General features: G+C 29.4%; 7 protein-coding genes across 7 annotated transcripts, besides 16 other annotated features; 4 read left to right on the top strand and 3 right to left on the bottom strand.

The window, feature by feature from the left end:
- Window positions 1–9: 9 nt before the first annotated feature.
- On the top strand, window positions 10–4098 carry CMU_012590 (uncharacterized protein; the record flags this gene model as incomplete). The annotated part of the gene is made up of 1 exon (XM_002140898.1): window positions 10–4098. One exon carries the CDS (start codon window positions 10–12, stop codon window positions 4096–4098), a length of 4089 nt encoding a protein of 1362 aa, XP_002140934.1.
- A 358-nt stretch (window positions 4099–4456) lies between these two features.
- CMU_012580 (60S ribosomal protein L18, putative) lies at window positions 4457–5020 on the top strand (the record flags this gene model as incomplete). The annotated part of the gene is made up of 1 exon (XM_002140897.1): window positions 4457–5020. The coding sequence occupies one exon, from the start codon at window positions 4457–4459 to the stop codon at window positions 5018–5020; it is 564 nt and encodes a 187-aa protein (XP_002140933.1).
- A 337-nt stretch (window positions 5021–5357) lies between these two features.
- On the bottom strand, window positions 5358–6326 carry CMU_012570 (uncharacterized protein; the record flags this gene model as incomplete). The annotated part of the gene is made up of 1 exon (XM_002140896.1): window positions 5358–6326. One exon carries the CDS (start codon window positions 6324–6326, stop codon window positions 5358–5360), a length of 969 nt encoding a protein of 322 aa, XP_002140932.1.
- Window positions 6153–6173: a sequence feature (AT_rich).
- Window positions 6327–6603: 277 nt separating the features above from the next.
- On the top strand, window positions 6604–13440 carry CMU_012560 (uncharacterized protein; the record flags this gene model as incomplete). The annotated part of the gene is made up of 1 exon (XM_002140895.1): window positions 6604–13440. One exon carries the CDS (start codon window positions 6604–6606, stop codon window positions 13438–13440), a length of 6837 nt encoding a protein of 2278 aa, XP_002140931.1.
- Window positions 11742–11764: a sequence feature (AT_rich).
- Window positions 13441–13462: 22 nt separating the features above from the next.
- Window positions 13463–13513: a sequence feature (AT_rich).
- Window positions 13514–13534: 21 nt separating this feature from the next.
- CMU_012550 (DNA-repair protein UVH3, putative) lies at window positions 13535–16588 on the bottom strand (the record flags this gene model as incomplete). Its single annotated transcript, XM_002140894.1, has 1 exon — window positions 13535–16588. The coding sequence occupies one exon, from the start codon at window positions 16586–16588 to the stop codon at window positions 13535–13537; it is 3054 nt and encodes a 1017-aa protein (XP_002140930.1).
- Window positions 16589–16813: 225 nt separating this feature from the next.
- Window positions 16814–16834: a sequence feature (AT_rich).
- A 75-nt stretch (window positions 16835–16909) lies between these two features.
- Window positions 16910–16957: a sequence feature (AT_rich).
- Window positions 16958–17055: 98 nt separating this feature from the next.
- CMU_012540 (uncharacterized protein) lies at window positions 17056–19198 on the top strand (the record flags this gene model as incomplete). The annotated part of the gene is made up of 2 exons (XM_002140893.1): window positions 17056–18933; window positions 18998–19198. The coding sequence occupies 2 exons, from the start codon at window positions 17056–17058 to the stop codon at window positions 19196–19198; spliced, it is 2079 nt and encodes a 692-aa protein (XP_002140929.1).
- Window positions 19192–19235: a sequence feature (AT_rich).
- A 265-nt stretch (window positions 19236–19500) lies between these two features.
- Window positions 19501–19527: a sequence feature (AT_rich).
- A 64-nt stretch (window positions 19528–19591) lies between these two features.
- Window positions 19592–19670: a sequence feature (AT_rich).
- Window positions 19671–19871: 201 nt separating this feature from the next.
- Window positions 19872–19892: a sequence feature (AT_rich).
- Window positions 19893–20074: 182 nt separating this feature from the next.
- Window positions 20075–20132: a sequence feature (AT_rich).
- Window positions 20133–20171: 39 nt separating this feature from the next.
- Window positions 20172–20211: a sequence feature (AT_rich).
- An 87-nt stretch (window positions 20212–20298) lies between these two features.
- Window positions 20299–20347: a sequence feature (AT_rich).
- A 93-nt stretch (window positions 20348–20440) lies between these two features.
- Window positions 20441–20537: a sequence feature (AT_rich).
- A 289-nt stretch (window positions 20538–20826) lies between these two features.
- Window positions 20827–20861: a sequence feature (AT_rich).
- Window positions 20855–21592, bottom strand: CMU_012530 (uncharacterized protein; the record flags this gene model as incomplete). The annotated part of the gene is made up of 1 exon (XM_002140892.1): window positions 20855–21592. One exon carries the CDS (start codon window positions 21590–21592, stop codon window positions 20855–20857), a length of 738 nt encoding a protein of 245 aa, XP_002140928.1.
- Window positions 21184–21207: a sequence feature (AT_rich).
- Window positions 21593–21597: 5 nt separating the features above from the next.
- Window positions 21598–21672: a sequence feature (AT_rich).
- Between the last annotated feature and the right edge of the window lie 178 nt (window positions 21673–21850).

Genomic DNA, 21850 nt, shown 5'->3' with positions numbered 1-21850 from the left:
TTTTCTTCAATGCAGATAGAAAGAAGTTTGAGTGAGGGGGATACTGTAATATCAGATATTACTCAAAAATGCGTCTCCACAGCTGGTATTTTGGATGAGAATGATCCTGACAATGCGAGATTTATGATACTTATTAGAGATGCTATGGAAGAACTTCAGAAACAAGTTGGAATTGAGCGTTCTATGTATCATAAGAGTCGCGAGGAACTAGCCAGAGTTGAACGTGATAATAGAATACTACAGAGCGAACTGAGCTTAGAGAGAGAGCGCAATAATCGCATGAAATCTGAGCTTGATAAACTCGAGAATGCAATGAATGAGCGTAATAATGAGTTTAAGGATGAAGGGGAGAAGTATTGGAATCTTTATAAGGAGGCATTGGATAAGATTGATACACTGGAGAGAAATCAGGAATTAGACCCTCGTATAGAGGCACTGGGAAATGAAGTAAAACAGCTGGAAGAAAAATTAGAAATAGAGAGAAGTATTGCTGAATCATATAAACAGGATAATCAAAGACTAGATCAGGAACTGAAAAATATGACCTTTGAATTTCAGTCAAAACTTCAGGACTTGACTGAGAAGTTAGACATTGAAAAAATAGAGAATGAGTCCATAATTACCCAATATAATGAACTTGCAAAAAAGTTGGAGAGTATTGAGGTGGATCTGAAAACTTATAACTGTTCTTCTATGACTGAGTTCGTGGAAATACTTAAATCTAGGGAAAGCGATATTATAATGTGGCGTACAAAGGCTGAAACTTTGGAGAATTCAAATAACCTAAATAACGATAGAGAAATTTCTTTGCATGAAAAAGAAGTTATCATTGCTACTAAAGAAGGATATTTGGAAGGCAAGGAAGTAGCTCTTGGTCAACTAGAAACAAAATTACAATCTCAGGAGTTACTACTTAATGAAAGATCAAATGAGTTAGATATGAAACTATCGCAAGTTTTACAAGCTGAAAAAGATATTGAAGGTGAGAGACTAGTTTTGAGGGAGCGTAACACCAAACTTGAAATAAGAGAAAGAGAAGCTATTAGACTTGATGAGGAATTGAAGTCTCGTGAAAAAGCTCAGCAATTACAAAGTATAAATTTTGAAACACAAAAATTTGAACTAAATAAACTTGAACATCATTTGGAAACTCGTCAACAAGAATTAGACGAATGCAGAATGGAACTATTAACTCTACGTGATGAAGTAGAAGCTCGTCAACTGCAAATTAATGAACAAGTAAAGGACCTAAGCTATAGAGAAGATAACTTGAATAAGCTTAGAGATGAATTAGAGGCTAATAGACGACTGCAAAGTGAGGAGTCTGTAGATAATTCTAAATATGAAGAGGATTATAAGATACGTAAAGCAGAATTAGAGGCTGAATATGGATCTCAGAAAAATCGACTAGAAGATTTCCAATCTTTGCTTCAAAGTCGCCAACAAGCTATTGATAAAGAGAAAAAGGTAATTGATGAAAGATATAAACACTTGACTCAGAAAGAAGAGCAGATTGAAAAGTTGAAGATACTAGTAGACTCTCAAAAGAGTGAATTAAATATCCGACAGCAGGAGTTTGATGAGTACATACGTGAGCTTGAAAGTAGACAAAAGGAATTTGAGAGTTTTTGGCATGAACTTGATAGAAGGCAAAAGAATATAACAATACGGGAGCATGAATTAGATGAACGTCAGGCATTATTAGATAATCACGAAATATCTTTGAATAATCAGGAGAAACAATCCCTTATTGAAAAAGAAATTGCATTAGCAAATAAAGAGCAAATAATCTATACTAGGGAAACATCTTTGAATAGTAAAGAAAAGAATTTACTAGAAAAGGAAGATAGCTTAAGATGTATGGAAGTGAATATTGCTGATAAGAAAAGTGTACTTAATGAACAGGAAGTTTTGATAGGGAATAGGGAAATAAAGCTTAGTGAAAGAGAGGCGTCACTAAACACTAGAGACATTATGTTGAAGAACAAAGAAATGAGTATAAATAATAAGGAGATATTTTTAACTGATAAAGAAACTAGCTTCAACAAAAAGGAGCTTGAACTTAATGAACAAGAGAATAAGCTTAAGATAAAAGAGGCCACTTTGGCAGAAGAGGAACTAGTTCTAACAAATAGATTGGCACATTGTAAAGAATGTGAATCTACTTTATCTCAGAAAGAAAAAATTTTGTTAGAAAAGGAAGTGGATCTTAGAAATCATGAACTACAACTTAATGAAAAACAGAAGCAAGTGCTACTAGAAAGAAAATCTATAACTGATGAAATCTCCAAGATAAAGGAGAAAGAAGAACTGATATACGACAAAGAATCGCAGATAAAGAAGTTGGAACATGAACTGTTTGAAATGGAAGCTACTATTAAACTAAGAGAGAAGGAAGTAGAGGAACAGTATTTCCAGTTTCATAAAAACAAGAAAGAAGTTGAAGAACTAAAACAATTTATTCAGCATCTTGAAAGTGAGAAAATTGAGAATGAAAGGCAAATACGGAAGACATATGATTCTCTCAAACAGCAAGTACAGGAGGAAATGAAACAAAAGGAGGATCTTCTATATACTGTACTGCACCTACATAAACAAATCAATGATATGAGTACTTGTATGAAGGAAACTAGCAATACAGCAAAAATAGTAAATGATGTGGCTGTAACAGCTGGTATAGAGGAGGAAAATAACATTACTGTTTCTCTAGGAAATAAGAAAGAAGTAGGAAATAGGAGTTATAATGGTAAAGTCTATGTAGATCAGAATAAGGATGAAAATGCTAGTAATAACTTTGTAGAAACATTGGAAAAAGCTATGCAAAGGTTTTATGAGAAACTCCAAACTATAGAGGATCGTGAAGAATCTTTGCTAAAGGAGCTCGAGAATCTTAGTGATAAAAATGGGAGGTATTTAAACTCTAATAGAGGTGAAGATAAGAAAGATGAGAGTGTTGAAACTGATAGCATTGAATTATGTAATTCATTAGATACCAATTTATCGGCATCTGCATACTCAACAGCTAATGGACAAACTTCTCAATTAGCAGCACAAATCTTACCAGGTTCACAACCAACCCCTGCAGTAATAACGCAAGTTCCATCAAATCAACTATCAACTGTAACACAGGTTACAAATCAACAGGTAGCATCAGTGGCACAAGTACCAATAGCAACTCCAATGCCTACAACACCATGTACTACTGTTCCAATGGTTGTTCAAGCATCTATTCCTACTACATCTCCTCTACTATACCCAGATTCTCCACTATTATTAATGCCACTACTAACGGATATAAAAAATGATATTAATGAGCTTAAGAAGACATCAAATACCTTAAGTGTCGTTCCTACTCTTACTGACAATTTATCCAAAGTAGATTTAAGCAGCGATAGTAATATGCTAGGAGTACTGACACGTAACTCAAATGTACTTACAAATATTAATGTGGATAATAACAATGGTCCCTTAATTTCATCTTCACAAGGGGTTAATAGTTCATCAGTATATAGTGGTAATTGCAGCATTAATGAGTCTCAGCCTAAACAATTTGACTCTATGCAGAGAAATGGACAAAATAATAGTCTAGTAAATCATAATTCAGGTGGGTCACTAAATTTTCAAATAGGTCATTGTGATGATAACAGTGTATACAATGGTAATTTAGTAAATCAGTCATCAGCGGCTTTAAATAGTATACTGGGAAGTAGTTTACATCAGCATCCTTTTCAAAATTCTCAGCCAAATGACCATAGTTCATATTACCCCTTTATTGGGAATAATAACAATAGTGCAGTTAGAGTTTCAAACCAGGCAAATAATGTGCTTTATAAGCATCCAAACTACGTCCGCCCATCTAGTGGTTCTGCCTCAAGTTCAGCTTCACTCAACAATAGAGAAAGCGCAAGAAAACTCCTCGAAAGCGAACTTCAAAGCTTAAGACGATGGAAAAAGGGTATGCAACAATGGGACTCTGAGATAATGTCCCAAGCGAAAAGAGAAGATGATGCTTCATCATGGAAGCAATTCCTTGATAACCAAATGAAGTTCATTGCTAAAAAGTTGGAACGTAGACTATCTGATGCACTTCAAAAATAATAGTTTTAGAACATAAAGGTAGTACTATAATAGAAGATAAAATTATTATAAGTGAGATCCTAGTAATATATATAGATATTCTTGCATAGAATAAATTACTTAATAAAAGTAAACTTGACACTAAATCTCTAAATTTCTCCTATGATAAACTCTTTACATGATACCCGTTCCTTAGCTTTAATTATGTCCACTTTTTACTAGATTGTCTCATTCTAGTGATGTGATAAATAAAAGCGCGCTAAAATTTTGGCGTCTCAATAACAAGAGACGAAGTATCTACCAAAACTAAATTCTAGTATTGTATAAAGCAGGGTTAAATCTTACTAAGAAATAGAATTTTCTTGTAAATAATTCGAGAATGGGTATTGATTTGAAGGCTGGTGGCCGTATTAAGAAGACTCAGTCTAAGAAGTCTCGATCAACAAATCCTTATCGTGCATTATTGGTTAAATTATATAGATTCTTGGCACGTCGTACAGATTCTGCATTTAACTCAACAGTATTGCGACGTTTAATGATGGCCAGGAGATTTCAGGCACCAATTTCTGTATCTCGTCTACTATCTTTGATGCATGGCAAAGAGGGGAAGATTGCAGTTGTAGTAGGTACGGTTACCGATGATGTTAGAGTACTAAAGTTACCTAAAATGTCAGTCTGCGCTCTGAGATTTACTGAAAATGCAAGAAGACACATTGAAAAGTGTGGTGGTGAATGCCTAACTTTCGATCAGTTAGCTTTACGTGCTCCAACAGGATCAAATGTAATTCTACTACGTGGTCCTACAAAGTCAAGAAAGCAAGAAAAGTTCTTTGGAAAAGCTCCAGGTCTACCTAAAAGCACAAGTAGACCACGTGTACACTCTAAAGGTCGTAAGTTTGAGAAAGCTAGAGGTAGAAGAGCATCTAGAGCATACAAAGCTTAAGTTTAAATTGGTTTATGGATATTATCAAGGGGAATATGAAATACTTAGGAGTTTTACAATACTTCTATAACTCCAATTAGTTGAGTTCCTTTGTACAAATAAGACTCTTTATTTAAATAATCTATAACTAACACATAAGTACACTTGATTTAATAGTAAATACTAGTATTTGTTTTTTTCTAGCACATTTACATACTAAAGTTGTGTAAAACTTTATCTGGACTCTTTACCCTAATTATAAGTCTTTGAAGGCTTAAGGTATATCTAACTACTAACTATATATATATATATATATGGAGTCTCCTGTTAAGAACCATTACTTCAACGTTCCTTTATATCAAGCTCTAGAGGTCAATTGGGTTATGGTATGGACGTCCTGCCTTAATACTTTATCTAAATTCTCTAATAGCGACTGTTGATTATCTAAAGTCTCTAAAATGGTTTCTAAATCAATTGATTCACATAGGCTATTATTAGAGACTTGATTATCATCTTGTAATGTATCTTCAATACACTTTATATCTGTGTTAATCTGATTCATAATGCTTTGCCATACTCCTAACCTCATTTGATTTTCTTGAATCCTATGTAATGTTTGATTCAATTGATTATCTAAGTGATGATTAATCTGAGCTAAATTATGTTTCTCACCATACTCCTCTAACATACATGAAATATGAACTAATTGATGAATTATATGTTGATGTCTCTTCTTACATTCTTCAATACGTATCAAAGTCTTATTATTTAACATTTCTAAAAGTTTTAAATTTTCTTCTTTGACTGCCTTCATGTCGTTAAGCAAATTTTCTAACTCATTTCTTTGTTGTTGTTCACGCATGACTAGTTCACCAAATCCTTTTAGAGGTAGTGTATAGCATTTATTAGGATCTGGATTTCGTTCTTTAGTTATATTTAACTCTTTAATAATCTGTTCATCATTCATATTATAATAGATGTAATTATCAACTTCCTGTTGCTTCTCAGCTGCTTTACTATCTAGTTGATAAGTTAGGGCTATCATATTTGGGCTCATTAGGCTTGTACCATCCTGAAGAGATATTTTACGTTTCTCAAAACGTTCTAATTCTTGTCTCTGTTGCACAGGAAGAGTATTCAAGGAAGGTATCTGATTAATATTATTATTATTTATGTTTGTTTGAGACCCTAGAGATGAGGTTCCCAAAGGTGATACAGTTGTGTTCCCAATGCCCAATCCCTGAGTTATTCCTGTATTTATATTCAAATTCCCACTGTTTCCAAACAAACCACTTGACCCGGTACCTATATTATTAAAAAGAGACATTATATAAGCACTATTTCAAAAGCTGAGATCTTCTATTGAGCACCACCTTAGAAATTTATTCAGTATGCAAATACCGCCTAAATTTAAAGATGTATATAAACTTGTTTAGCGCTAGAACAAACCAAGGAAATAAAGGTGTAATATTTTAAATTCTATACTAAAATTTCACTCTTTAAAGCTGGAAATTTTAATATTTACACATAATCTATAAGATTCAGTGCAAGTTCATCTCAATAATAGTAGGGAAGGTTTGTAGTTGAGAGGTTTAAATATTTCTATGTTGGATTCTATAGAGAACTATAAGGATTACTTCCCAAGTTTTGTAAAAGAAAATTATGAGCAGGAAACTACACTACATTTAGATAGGTTGATCTATCTCATAGAGAACTACAAATCACTACTTGAAGGTTATGGGAAATTGGCAGAGCTAATTCGCTTAGCTAGCAAATTTGAAGAGTTATCATATAGGGGTTATATCAGCAGATTCATTAGAGTGCAAATAATCAAAGGGCTATGGACGATATTCTCTGACAAGAATGTCATTCTTGGGATCAGGCTCCGTATATCAGGTATTTTAGTTTCACATATTCATAATTATAAGAAACTATATTCTAGAAATTGGTGGGAGAATCCTTATATAACTAAAACTGAAGAGAACCCGGATCTTTTCCTAAGTTGTGAAAGTGATACTCTTATGAGGAATATAATTGACTGTGAAGTGATTTGTGAAATGATTGAAAGCGAATATACATGTTACCTGGAGACTGCAAGTATGAGTTCATCAAAAAGACGCGATAAAATATCATCAGTTATTAAGATTCTAGCTGCTTATAGATCTTTTATATCAATGGAAACTTTAGAGAATTTATTAAATAAGTGGTTATCTCTTGACACAAAACATATTTCATTCTTTATATATTCAAGAATTTTTTTGGCTTCTTGTTCACCACAATTTGCATATAAACTTGTCACTTCTCAGAGGCTATTTAAAATATGGAGTCTTGTCAATAGGCAAATAGTAGGGACTTGGGATTCAGTTATGGTAGCTCTTTTATCAAGAGCAGTTAAATATTCTTGGTACAAAAGAGATTATAATGAAGCACTTTATAGAATGACAGATATCATTCTTGACAAACTTGAATATCTTTTTCAGGTATTATATCACCATATAGGAGTGCCAATACTTCATAGTGCATTTGGAGGATCAAAAGATGGTACTACATTAAGTAACTCCTTTTCAGCAAGCTCTGGAAGCACATCTCTAGTGCTTCCACAGCCTAGAGTTCCACAACTTGTTGGTGAAACATTACCTAGTGAGATATATGGTCCACTAACAGCCAAACCAATTAATATATATAATGGGTTTGCTATAATATTTGTTTATTCTCTAAATTCTCTATATTTAGAGGAAATTTTTAATGAAAAAGATACAAATAATAGGAGTGAAGATTTCAATGAAACTTTATCTTCAGAAATATGTAAAAGTGCATACCCAAACCCATCTATGTTGAAGATAATGAAATGTATAGAGATTATATTGCAAATATTACAACCTCTAAATCATGCCTCATCTTTTAGCAACTGCTCTCATAATACATCAACATTTATACAGTCATTCACATATCAGTACTGTAAGCGAGTTTCCAGAGAAAGATATGCAATTTTAAACAATGAATTTCCAAGTTATAGTCCAAATCTGACTTATATATCAAAAAGACATGGATTATTATGTAGATTTGATGATGAATTTGTCTTCTCAATTATTTTTCCAATTATAGAACAAGGAGTATTCAGTAAAGATCTTCTAGCTTTAGGACGCTTTGAAGATGCTATTAAAAGATGGATATATATTCTACCAGACATAATACTTCCATATATAGTAAATATAAGGATACTTCCAGCTTTAGAGACAACTAGTGAAGTTCATCAATTGAGTACTGCTTTGAGAATCCTGACAACCATATCACCATTGTTAGTTCAATTTATGCCACAAATTATCCCAAGATTGTTAGAACTTACACTACAGGGTATTGATGTTTCAGATCCATTTAAGACAAATCATTCTTTAACATTTTATTCTCATTTGTTTAATACTTTGCAAAATATTAAAATAAATTTAGACAAATTTGATAGTCAAATAGCTTCTGAGGATTTTTATGAAGTTTTAAAGAAAATAATGAACAAGGATGGGTGTGATACCAGAGTTAATAGCATATATTATCAATTGAAGGTTTTATATGCACTATATAATTATCCAGTACATCTTGTGGAATATGCTGGAACTTCTATGTTTGATATGGGGATTAAGGAGATTCCGCTATCAATAATTTCGAAAGTTTTAGATGATGGGAAGTCTAAATTATCAATATTCAGTGAAGATAATAAAGAGATTTATGAAGAACGAAAGGAAAACTTTCAATTCTTGACTAATGTTCTGTCATATGAGTTATTATATGATAAGATAAAAGCTAGATTATCGGTTATTCATTATATTTATAATTACTGGATATACTCATTTGTTGATAAAGTACTTGAGTTACTTAGAAATGTAGCTAAACCTACAAAGAATGGTGGATTCATGTCTTCTGTAGATATGGGTGTAACGTACTCTCTTAGACTTGTTCTTTCTTCGCTATTTATTCAATGCAATTTAGTTGGATATGAATATGTAATTAAGGAATGTTATACGACAATCATGGATTGGATCTGCCAAAATTATATCCCAGAAAATTCTAAACATGTCTCTAAACTACTTACCTGTATGGGTGCTTGCAATCCAAAAATTGCACTAGAAATTTGTTTACCAAAGCTAGCTAACAAAATAACTTATAGCTATCAGCAAAAATCAATGGATAAACATATAAATTCCAATGCTATAACCTATAATTTACCAGATGAATTTAAAGGAATATTTCCTATCTCAAATATCCCAAAAGTAGATATTGAAGATGAATCTTATATAATCTATTATCTTTATTTGATATCAAACCTTATACGCTATTGCCAAAATATTCTTCTTGAGAATGCTGATAGTTTACATATTATTATATCTTTATTAAGCAATCTATTATTGGAGCCTAAGACAAAGATCTTTAGGATGGCTCTAAAACTTCAACAAAGACTTATAGAATCTCTTTTACATATTCAAGTAATAGAACGTTCTATTTATGATAGAGCGTTGATCTCAGATAATAAAGATATAGCTATAACTTTACTTCTTTGGGGGTTTCCATTTTTTATTCAGGAAAACATTATTTCCAATTTCATTTCACGACTATCACTTGTAAGCGACTCAATATACCAGGATAATGAATACTATGTTTGTAAACCAATATGGTATATACCTTCTCATTCAGCAATAAATATTGTAGAGCAATTGATTGTATTAAATATGAAGATAGTATTAAGGTGTTTAAGCTACTTTAAAATAACTGATTCTAATTTTGAGAATTTGGTTACTACTACTTCTAGTTTCAGCTCTTGTTGGTTTTTCATTAATGATGATATAACTATACAAAGTATTAAGAATTTATCAATGTTAAGTGTTCTTCAAAGATGTTTTGCGACAATAAGAACAATACATAAAGCTCTTTCTCCTTTATTCCCAAATGTAAGTCAAGACTCTAGTTCCAAATCTACACTACATATTCCACTTGTTGCTCCAATTGAAATTATAGAGAAATATTCACCATTAATATGTTCCTTTTATGAAGATTGTATAAAAACTATTCTTCATATCTTTTCTATTTATACAGGCGTACATTTTGGATCATTGAATAATTTTGATAATAAATACAATTCACTATATATTGACGATTCAAACTCGAATAAAGCTGAAATCAAATCAGTTACAAAGAATTTAGATAGTGAATATACCTTAATGGCTCCGAAACTGCAATTAGGTGGTACAGATGAGATAACATTTAGAAAGAAAATTGTTAAGACTATTAATCAATGTTTAAATCATTATTATTCCTCACTTACTAGTTTATCAATATCAACACTATACAATACTAAATTTTTGGAAACTACAATGTCTTGGATATCATTCACAAATGGAATTTCTAAGAATTCATACCTAATGTATATACCAAGATTGTATTGGTTAAAACATATTCAATATAGTTGGAATAAGCGAATAAATTATAGTAGACATGTTTATCAATTTCACGGATATCGTAAGGACTGTATTTATATGCTGGCATTATTAAGTTTAGGTTATTATCATGGAGTAAGGAAATCTGCTCAGCTTTCTTTAAGAGAGTGTTTAAATTCTCATATTAATTCAAGATATCCGGTAGTAGAATTTATTTTATATGAAACTTTTGCTTCAATTTTAATCTACAAAATTATGAAAGCAGATGGAGATCATATAAATCAGATTGGAAATTCTCCAAATGATTCAAGAGATATTATTAATTGTAATTTTATATTATCTACCCTCAATAAAGCAGATATTGAAGATTATCTTTGTAACCACTTAAAGGGATTTGCTTATTCTATTGATGAAACTACAGCACAAAGGTGGATGTGGGGGAAATTTAATCTTCTTTATTACTTTGTAAGTCTTTGTGCACTCTCATCAACTTTGACTTTAACCAAGGATACTGATCAATTACAAATGATTAGCTGTTATAGGCATATATTAGGAAATCGGGAGTTTCAAAGTATTATAAATAACATAGAAGAACCAAATAGAGATGATAGATTCCGTCTTATTAAATTGGATCTTAGATTACAACGATTGTGCAGTCATTTTCAGTTGAAGATTCCATCAATTACTTTAAACTATGATATTTATCCATGTAGTTCAAACATATCAGAAGGAAATTTATCTAATTTTTGTCAATTAGGACTTGATAATATAATTAACAGAATTTTGGATCATTTAATATATATTGTATCAAATTCTACTCAGATTACTGGAAAATTACGCCTAGTTATAATTTGGTCATTTTTTATTGATGGCTTGATTAATCAACTTTTGAACAAGAGTAGTGAAGTTAGATACAACTTGATAAGTGACGACACTATTTTGAAGTATTGGAATTTTCTTTGGAAATGTATTAAGGATGAAAGACAAGATGTTCCTATTCAAGTTTTGGCATCTCATAGTATCGCCTTTTTAATTCAAAGTATATTGTTTGAACAACCACTATTGAATAAAATAGCTGGATCAATTGATGATATTCAACCTGAAACAATACAAAATATTATTGATAATATGGTTAATGTAAACCATTCAAATAAAGAATCAAAGCAGAACTTGGGTCATATTTCATCCAATATAGGAATTCTAACTTATATGAATGATTTTGTTACTAATTATGTATCTATAAATATTCCCTTTCCTTTTCATAGAATGTATTTTTCCAAAAACAATTTATCAATAATAAACGTAATGTTCTTCCAGTCAATTTTAATATTATTATATATTAGAAACTATTGTAAAGATAGTAATTCAGACAATATATCTAGTCAATGTACAGAAAGTATTTTAAAAGTTTTGAAGGAATACACATCAACTAATTTGAGAGTAGAAGTAGAAAAACACTTTACAGCATTAGAGATTATTGCTTCAATATTTTCCATATCAACATTAAACAATGAGATGGATGAATTTATTTTTAAGTACCTTTCAACAAGTATTAAACCTATTCTTGCAACAGAATTTCAGCAAGTCGATCCAAATTTTGTGTTTGATTTCATGGATTGTGTTAAAATATGCCTTACTCCCTACAGTTGCCTGAGTATGAAGAAGTACTTTAATAAAGAATTTCAGTACACTCCAGATCGTTTCTTATCCTTAAATATTCTTATTTCATTTTTGTGTAATCCTTACAAAAGTATCTCAATTGATGATAATGAAGTGGATACATACTCTATAGATATTGATGGCTTATCAACATTTGATCTTACCAAGTACTTAAGAACTTATCAGAGTGGAATACGCGAGATAACAATGAATCAAAGTAGCTCTGATAATCTAGTAAATTCATCTTGCTTTATTAAGTTATATAAAAGTGGTTTCGAATTACTCAAGTTAACTTTTTCAAAGCCACATAACTTTAAACAAGTGCGTGAAGAAGTCTCAAATCTACTCCATTCAATGATCATTGCATGTAACTTTATATCTGGAACCAATGAAAATTTAAGGAGTATATGTAGAGAATTTATTGACAAGAGTATTTTACCTCTTGTTGATAATGTTATACAATTGAATCCTGAAGAACTGGAAAATATTCCATCCTACACTGAAATTTTTCTCTATTATTGTATATTGAGGGAATTATACTTGAAACCCACAGACATTTTGAGATTTGGACATCCCATTGATATTAATATATTAATGAATTTTATCACATCATTACAAACGCTCCAAATTGACAATGATAGTATAAATTTGTCATATAAGGCGGTGCTACGATTATTGTTATTTCACCTAACATATGAGTTTAATACAAGTGGAGGCCACAAAAAGCTTCAAGCATTGATAGATACAAATATAAAGTGGCGAACACATCATTCATTGAGATTGAGGATATTCTGCATAAGGGTGTTTACAATCATTGCAGAATATTATGCTGTTTATATAGCAAATACCCAGCTACAGTTGAAAATATTCAATAGCATAATTTTTGGTCTTTTCGATCAACAATCAGAGGTAAGACAACTTGCAAAGCAAGCTTTGAGTATTTTGTTCAGAAGTATCCCAAAAGAAAATTATAAGTTATATATCAGAGTATTTAGGAATTGGGTAAGTAATCCAGCTTCGGAAGTTCAGGACATAATTACATTACCAGCTGATTTACTTTGTGATGGTAATGGATTAAATGAAGATCTATTTTTTTCATCGGGCATTCTGGGACTTATATCATTAATCTTAAGTCAACCCTATACTGTACCTTCTTGGCTTCCTGAAGTAATAACATTTGTAGCTTCAAATGCAAATCAAAAAGCTCCTGGTCTTATTAAGAGGCAAATAGAAGCTTGTATCCAGGAATTTTTCAAAACTCATCAAGATGGTTGGGATTTCATCCATAAACATAAGTTTAGTTCACATCAGCTTGAGATTCTTGATATTTATAAAGGTAGACCTTCTTATTTTGCATGATGCTTTTTTATATTGTTATTGCTATAAAATCTTTAAAAAGTATATCTTAAACATTTAATATTTATTTATTTAAGTAATTCACTTTCAATATACATTATTGAGAAGTTTCAATAGCCTTCTTCATCCTTTTTGATATAATTTTAGCAACTTTTCTGTTTCTAACATTCATTTCACTAGTACTTTTTCTTTGAATGAAACTATCTATTGTTGTCTGACGAGAGGTGGGAGTTTTTTTAGCCTCATTTTTTTCGATTACTTTGTCCAAAATATTGTACACTTTTTCTTTTGGTATTGTTGTATATCGATACATTATATCAGCAACTTTCTCTTTCTCAATATCTCCAAATATAAACGGCTCCATCGATTTATCTACTGTTGGATTTCTAATTGCATTTATTACTGCATCACTAGGAAAGTCACTTGGAAAAGACCATTGATATCTGTAGTTTGAATGCACTCTTTTAAATTCTTGTTGAACTATATTATCTGTTTGCAAGTTTATTCCATCGTCAGAATCATAACGATTTGCTAAATTTGTTGACCACTGTTTCAATTTTTCCATGTCACTCAAATTTGGATAAGCTTTTAGTATTTCCAATGCATTGACTGGACCAACTCCAGAAACTCCAACTGTGTAATCACATCCTAGCAGAAGTGCAAGTATACACATTTGATCGTGATTTTTTATACCTAAAAAGTTTTCAATATCTACCTTAACATATTTTTCTACTGTTGTACCACAAAAAAAATTCCTATATACACACTTTGCACCAAATAATATACAATCAGAGTCATCAGATAATACACCATCGCATAGACCTAACTGTGTTAGAATTGATGCTTGTGCTTCTGCTTCACCAGGAGAATCAATCCATGGTATTCCAAATGCTTGTAATAACATGCGTACCTGAAATTGAATTTCTTTCGTTATTTCTGCATTTGTATATCTCCTTTGTACTTGAAACTTAGACATTATCTTGTCATGTTCTTCTTCCAGTATTGAGATTATGTTATCATCTGCTAATAATTTGTGGAAATTGTCCAATTCTTCACTGGTATATTTAGGATTATAGGACAAGCTATCTTTATTTTGAGAATTTTCTAATTCATTATCTAATTTCTGCTTTGTTTTGTCTTTAGTTTTTTCTTCTAATGCTTCTATAATTTTCCCAGGTATAGTAGAATCATATACATTATCTACTTTAATATTTTTTATTTCAAAGTTCTCTTCAAGACTAGTTGTGATCTCTGGCAGTGTCTCAGTCTCTAGTAAAATTTTATCATTTTGAATTTTCTCTAATTCAATATTATTACAAGCTTTATTAGATTCAAGTGTTTTAACTATTATTTCTTTTGTTCCTTGGTGTATTTGTAGTGAATCAGACTGACAAATTTCTTCATTCTCCTCTGAATAAAGCTCAGTATCTATACTGTTGATAAATTCTAATGATATTTTGGATTCAGGCTCATCTATTACTTTAGAAGTATTATCTTTATTTTTAAGGAGTCTTTTGTCATCAGTTTCATTCTTTATCTTTAAACTTGATACACTTTCCCATTCCGTATCACCCCACTCATCGTCACTCTTATCATTCTTTGAAATTTCATTGTTTGATCCCAAAACTTTGCAATTTACTGTACTACCTAATTCAAATAAACTATCCACATCTTCAGCTAACAATTTAATTCTTTCTTCACAATCATGCTCATCCACACTTTGTGTAATCTTTGGCATAGACTTTTTATAATTCCTTTGATTCAAAATTAATAAATCCTCCAATTCATGAATAGATGATTTAAGTGGTTCGGCCTTTTCATATTTATTACTAAAAAAATGAACCTTTTTTTGTTTAGTTTTTCTCTTATCCATGTAAACGTGATCTTGTATCCAATTGGAATGACTGTGATTTTGTAATCTATTAGTAAAATTTTTTTCAGAATATTTAAAGTCACTATCAAATTTGTGTATTGAAGATAAATCTATATTATTCTGTGCAGTTGTAACTTCTGATTCCTGAACTAAATTACTATAAGGTAGAACATTTGCAACGTTAGTACTATCTAATGTATTTATTTCATTCATTATACTTAATTCTTCATTAGGATTAAATTCTTTGGCCATTCTTCGTTTCACATTTTCAATTTCTTGATTAATCTTCAAATATCTTAAATAGCACTCCATTTGTACATTGCTAAATAGTGACATATTATCTCTAGCATTAACAGCATTTGCTCGTGATGCTGATAACCATGAATCCCTTAATTGTATTAAAATTTCGTATTGAACCTTTGTATCTAAAGATTTAAATACATCTGGATCTATTTCTGCATTTAATGGTAATTCCATTAATCTTTTTCCATCTATTCTATCATTATCTCTTTCTTCGAGCATTTTTAAATCATCAGTACTAAGAAATATACTTGAAGATGAACTTGATAAACCTGAAAGTTTTTTAGTTGCTACTGCATGTGGCATTGCAAATATATTTGAATCAAAGTTAGGTATCTCATCAAGTCTACGACGTTCACTTAATAACCCTTTTATGTGTGATACCATATCTTGGTTATGTAAGTTTCCTTCCTCTGAGTAATCTTTATTTTCATTATCATCTTCTGAGGAGCTACTAAATAGTGAATCAGTTTCTTTATTAGTCCTATATTGTACATTTAAACTTTCCTTAGTTTTAGTTGATTTTTTTTCTTTTTCAGTGTCTGAGATAGTATCTAAATCATCTAATCTAGTACTTTTAGAACTTTTAAAGTTAGAATTTAATTTAGACTTTCCAGACTTTACTGCCTGTACCTTTATTGCGCTGAGTAGTAGCTTGTGAGCTGTTTTTTTAAAATCTGTTTCAGTCTTTTCTTTTTGAGCTCTCCTTTGTTCAAGAGTTCTTTTCTTAATTTCAGGTGGAATACCATCAAAAATCACGACAGGATATATTCCATAATAAAGGAGCTTACAAAGTCTTTTAAAAAATCCAAGTAAATGAGCTCCTAAAGGTGTATTCCCTTCATTATCTCTTAAGCCAGTCAAGAACTGCTTCAACCATATACTTGCATCAACAGCCAAAATTTGACCCTCTAAAGACTCAGGATCAACCCTATATCCAGAAGGTGCAACAATGTCCCATAGTCCTTTGACACCCATACTTTGACTCTAGTTCTAAAATTACCTAGGGATGAACTCTTTTAAGAAAATGGTTTATGGTACTAGAGCCTAAATGGCGGTAACTTTATGACATTTACAAGTGTCTGTAACGTGTTGCATGCATGCAATATTGTATTTATTAGAATTACACAAAAGAAGTTTAGAATTAAAATAGAAGAAATATCCCAAAGTAAAATATGTGTGACTATTTCTAAAGCTTATTTGTTTTATTATATTTTTTTTTTTCTTTTTGGCGGTATTATGTTGCAGAATACTGGCTAATATAAATGTATGTTACCTATAATGGACTGATAATACCCGAAATAAATTATATAATTTCTCTTAAAAATTTTTTTAGATAAATAAATTGGTAATATTATCATAGTAATATTATAAAGATCTTGTAATGTCCATTTGCACTATATGAACTTCATAACCCCACAGATTACTTAATAAATATTCAGAACATGACAGCCCAAGATGAAATAAGACTTTCAATAGCATCAAAAGCCAGCATATTTGACGGTAAAATTAGTCATATGGAAGGTAGTGATGTGAAAAGTAATGAAAAGTTACATAATACACTAAAATCAAACTACTCACCCCAAATACAAATTGCTCTAGACAAGTTATATACTAAATATGGAGAACCCCGTTTAAATGAAATACTCAAAATAGCAAATATGATTGGCTATGTAGAAAATCCAGTACCTTACTTACAAATAATAGGAATGCCAGGAAGTGGCAAATTTTCTATTATTAGAGATTTTTTGTCATATTCTAATTTTCCTTTTGGGATCATTAATGGATGTTATTCAAAATGGCTCTCAAATTCAAGAGATACTTTCAATAAAATTTCAGCTGATAATATATTTTTATCACCAATTCAGCAGTTAAGAAGAATACTTGAAAAAAATGGAATGAAATCTTTAAAAAGACGAAGACAAACAAAGACCGAAGGCTTAAATGACAATGAAGATATTGAATTAGGAACAACACATAAATTAATTGAATTTATAAATCAGCTTAGATTATTGAAACGAGAATATACTGAATATATTTATAATAATGAAGACTCAACTACTAGAAAATCGATATTTTTAATTGTAAAGGATGTATCTACAATTGCTAAAAATCGTCCTGATATTTTGGTAGCTCTATTGTCTTTGCATGAACATTTATGGGATGTACTTTGGCTATCAAAATTAAATAGTAGAATAAGAGACGATGTAAAAGTAAATGTATCAGTAATTTTTATTGATAATATTGGCATACCAGATGATTTACTATGCAATCACCCTCAACCACCAATTATTTGGTTTCAATCATATAGTGATATTCAATGTTATAAAATTTTAACTAATGCATTTAATAATAGTTATATTTTGGAAGATTTATTTGATTGTGCATATTTAGAAAGTGACAGAACTCAAACAAAAGGGGTTGTTTATAATATTGTAACCCAATCACTAAAAGATTCTTATAGCTCAGATACTCTAGAAATTATGGATGACTCAAATGAAAGTTATCGTATTTGTTTACCTCTTATTAAAAAAAAAAGTGAATTTATTGTAGATTACATACCAAAGGATATTTTATATGTATTTTGGACAGAATTTATAGCCGAAATACTCACTGCTTTATACCCATATATACGCTCGAATTTTAGAGAACTTCTTTTCATAATACAAATAATGTGGCCAATTGCATTATATCCCTTATGTATTGGAGAAGTTAATATATCAAGAAGTGTCCTTGATGGTGATTTGACAACTTTACATGATACAATACAAGCACTTATTTTAAGATTAAGACGACATTTTAGTATCATGATAAGAAATATTGGTACACATTATATCTCAGATTTATTTCAATCTGACTTAATTTCATTAAAGAATTCAAGAAAAATTTTGTTATATGGTTCATTGATAGACTCTTCACATACTGATTTACCTTATTTTGCTAAAATATTATTAGTTGCAGCATATATTGCTTCTTTAGTACCTAGAAGCAATGACAAAAAGTTATTTTTAAGTTTAATAACACTAAAGTTGAATAGCTCAAAGAAAAGGAAAAAGTCTTTGTATTTAAATAAAAAAGATAATCAATTATCAAATGATGGATCATTCTCATTAAATAGGTGGTTGGGTATTGCAGATTGCATTTCTTTGCATATATCAGGTAAAGAAGGGATTGAACAATCTGTTTCAATACTAGAACAAGTTAATAATATTGTTAGACTTGGATTAGTATTACCATTAAATAGTAAATGGAGTCAGATGGTAAGAAGTAGAGGCGAAAAATTTGGAACTTTAGAACAAATATGCCCACTTTCTATGCTTTCGGTAAGTTATACAATAAGAACTTTTTTTTTATATGAAAAATATTAACTTTTGAGATCATTTACAGATAGGAGATAATATGGCAATAACAATGGCATCTATGAGAAATATAACAAAAACTTCTACTACAATTAAATTACCATCTATAGAAGCTCCAATAAATATCGATAATCCAAGAAGTATGTATTCTTTGCAAGCACCAAAAACAATGATAGAAACATGTGCAATAGATATAGGACTTTTGTTGAACGAAATCATCCCAAAATAACTTTTTTAATAAAAATATTTTGATTTCTATATAATAACTGGATAAGATCAATATTTTAAAAAGCTAACTACTTTTATTCTTTAGTTCTACTATTAACAAATCAAGAATATTTAAATTAAAGTATCCAATATTGAAAAAAGTACTTTTGAAACATTAATCTTAAGTATAAAAGATATTCTGTAACAATTTGGTATTAATTATACATGGAATTATAATTAAACTTAGGTTATCACAAATAAATTGTCCTATTAATCTAATAACAAAGTGAAAAATTAGTTATAGCAAACTAATTGTATTAACACTAATAAATAATAAAAAAATTAAATATTGAACTATAAACAATTACTTTAGAAATTCAATATGAAAGTGACGTTAATATACTTTTAATATCACTAATATTCTTAATTAATATTTCTTAATAATTATAAATTTTAAATATAAATAAAATAAAGATTATTTAAATAAAAAATTACTTAATGAAGTTCATATATAATTAAAAGAAAAAAGTTCTAATTTCTTAGCCTTCAAATTTTTACTCTTAAATAAATTTACCTTATTCAAGTTTTAATATTTTAATTCCATTTTCTAATATCTCCAAAAATTAGATCTAAAGATTTTAACTGTAACTTTTTTATTTTATTCTGAATATATAGATATAAAAACTTTTCCCATGTATATTTAATATTATTTAAATGAGTAATGAGTGATTTATTATATATTATGATATTTAATACGTGAGTTAAATCTTAAAGACTCTTCAATTTGAAGTTAAATAGATATAATTTCAATCATTTTCTATTTATGTTATTATCTTTATCAGCTAAAAATCCCTATTATTAAATAATATCAAAGGATTTTAATTTCAATAGGAGTTTGAAATTATATAATTCAATTTAATACAATTATATTTTATTACTAGATATTAAATATATTAGTAGTTATCAGTATATAATAAAATGAAATATTTCCCGAGAAAAATTAAACAAAAATATAAAGTAAATTTTTTTAAATTACTAAAGTCAGAGTCATTACCTAAATATTTCATCAAATTTGGATTCTGAGATAGTATTCCTGGTTCCTTTTCTTCTAATTAATCTTGCATAAATACAAAATATTAAATACTTTTTATGTATAATAAAAGTAATATATCTCTCTAGTGTAGTAATTAAAATATATTTAACTTTAAGAGTCATTAGATATTAATAATTTATTACTATTCCATCTGAATATTGTAAATACACCATTTATATGAATTTAAATAAATCTAAATTCTTATTTAACAAACTTGAAATCAATATTTTACTTGAAATTATAAAATTAATTTGAAAAATATTAATTTCAAATTCGTTAAATATACAATAAATTCTATTCTGCAAATTATTGTTATACAAATTGTTAAAATAATAGGTTTTTAATATATAGTTTAATAGTTTTCCAAATATATATTAGTAAAATGAAACTATAATGAAAATATTAATATTGCAAAATTATTATTTAGCTTCAAAATAATATCCAGGTAATTAGCAAAACACCAAAAAAAAAGATATCGAATTACAACCAAATGGAGAATATATGTAGTATACTATTTAATTGAAATAGTCTGTTTACTTGAATTAGATAAGATAAACAAATAAAATTATTCACTATTTATAAAAATTATAAACCAGAGCACATACCATGTAAACCAAAATAAATAAACAATACTCCTCCAGCTATTGAAATAATCATTGGTGGTATATTACTAAGATATTTCCCACTATAACAAGCAAGACCAGTACATATTATATGACCTAATATAGATCCTAAAAATATAATAAATGGATCATTTGATGCAGATAATGTTATTGTTGTAATTTGTGATCTATCACCCCACTCAGCTATAGTAGTTAACCAGAAGGCTTTTAAAAAGATCCTATTTATTTTATACTTGAATAGTTTATATCTTAATAAAATATCTAAAAATCTGTAATTACTTCGATCTTCACAAAATATTTTATTTTTATATAATTCAATATCATTATTAGTATCAGTATCTTTGACATTACCCAACTCATTGTCCTCGTTGCTTAATTCCATCTCCACTTGTTGAAATCCCTTATTGGTAGTATCTCTACTAGTAAAAATGCCATCATATATATTTATTATTCCAATTACAAGAAGAAGAAAGGATGATATATAGTGAGTATACTTTGGAGTAAAAATACTTGGGATTATAACACCAACTACACATGCCAATAATGTCATAGATATTAAGGCTATAATACTTCCAGAAAATACTAGAATAGCTGGATTACTCATTGATAAAACTGCAGAAATAAAAAAAGTCTTGTCTCCAAGCTCAGAAAAAAGTATAGAGCTTAAGGAAATCCAAAATGATGATAAGGCCCTTGACATTTCGCTTTATTTATAAATTATTTAAAAAAAAATCTTCTAAAATTATGTATATTCTTATTAATAATAAAATAAATTTAAAAGGCTAATAATAAAGTATACTAACTACTTTACTAATTCCATAGTATTACTAAAAAAATATTTTTAAGGTAATTAGTAGAAAAAGACCACAGTTATTATACTTTAAGCAGACAGCTTTAGATAACGGCGCCGTTTTTTGGTGGTATCGAGTCTAAAAAAGTAATTCAAGAGTTTGATATA

The sequence above is a fragment of the Cryptosporidium muris genome, genomic scaffold (assembly GCF_000006515.1).
Source record: "Cryptosporidium muris RN66 scf_1106632373475 genomic scaffold, whole genome shotgun sequence".
Taxonomy (NCBI): domain Eukaryota; phylum Apicomplexa; class Conoidasida; order Eucoccidiorida; family Cryptosporidiidae; genus Cryptosporidium; species Cryptosporidium muris.
The sequence above is the reverse complement of the archived record's forward strand: the minus strand, read 5'-3'. Positions and strand labels throughout refer to the sequence as shown.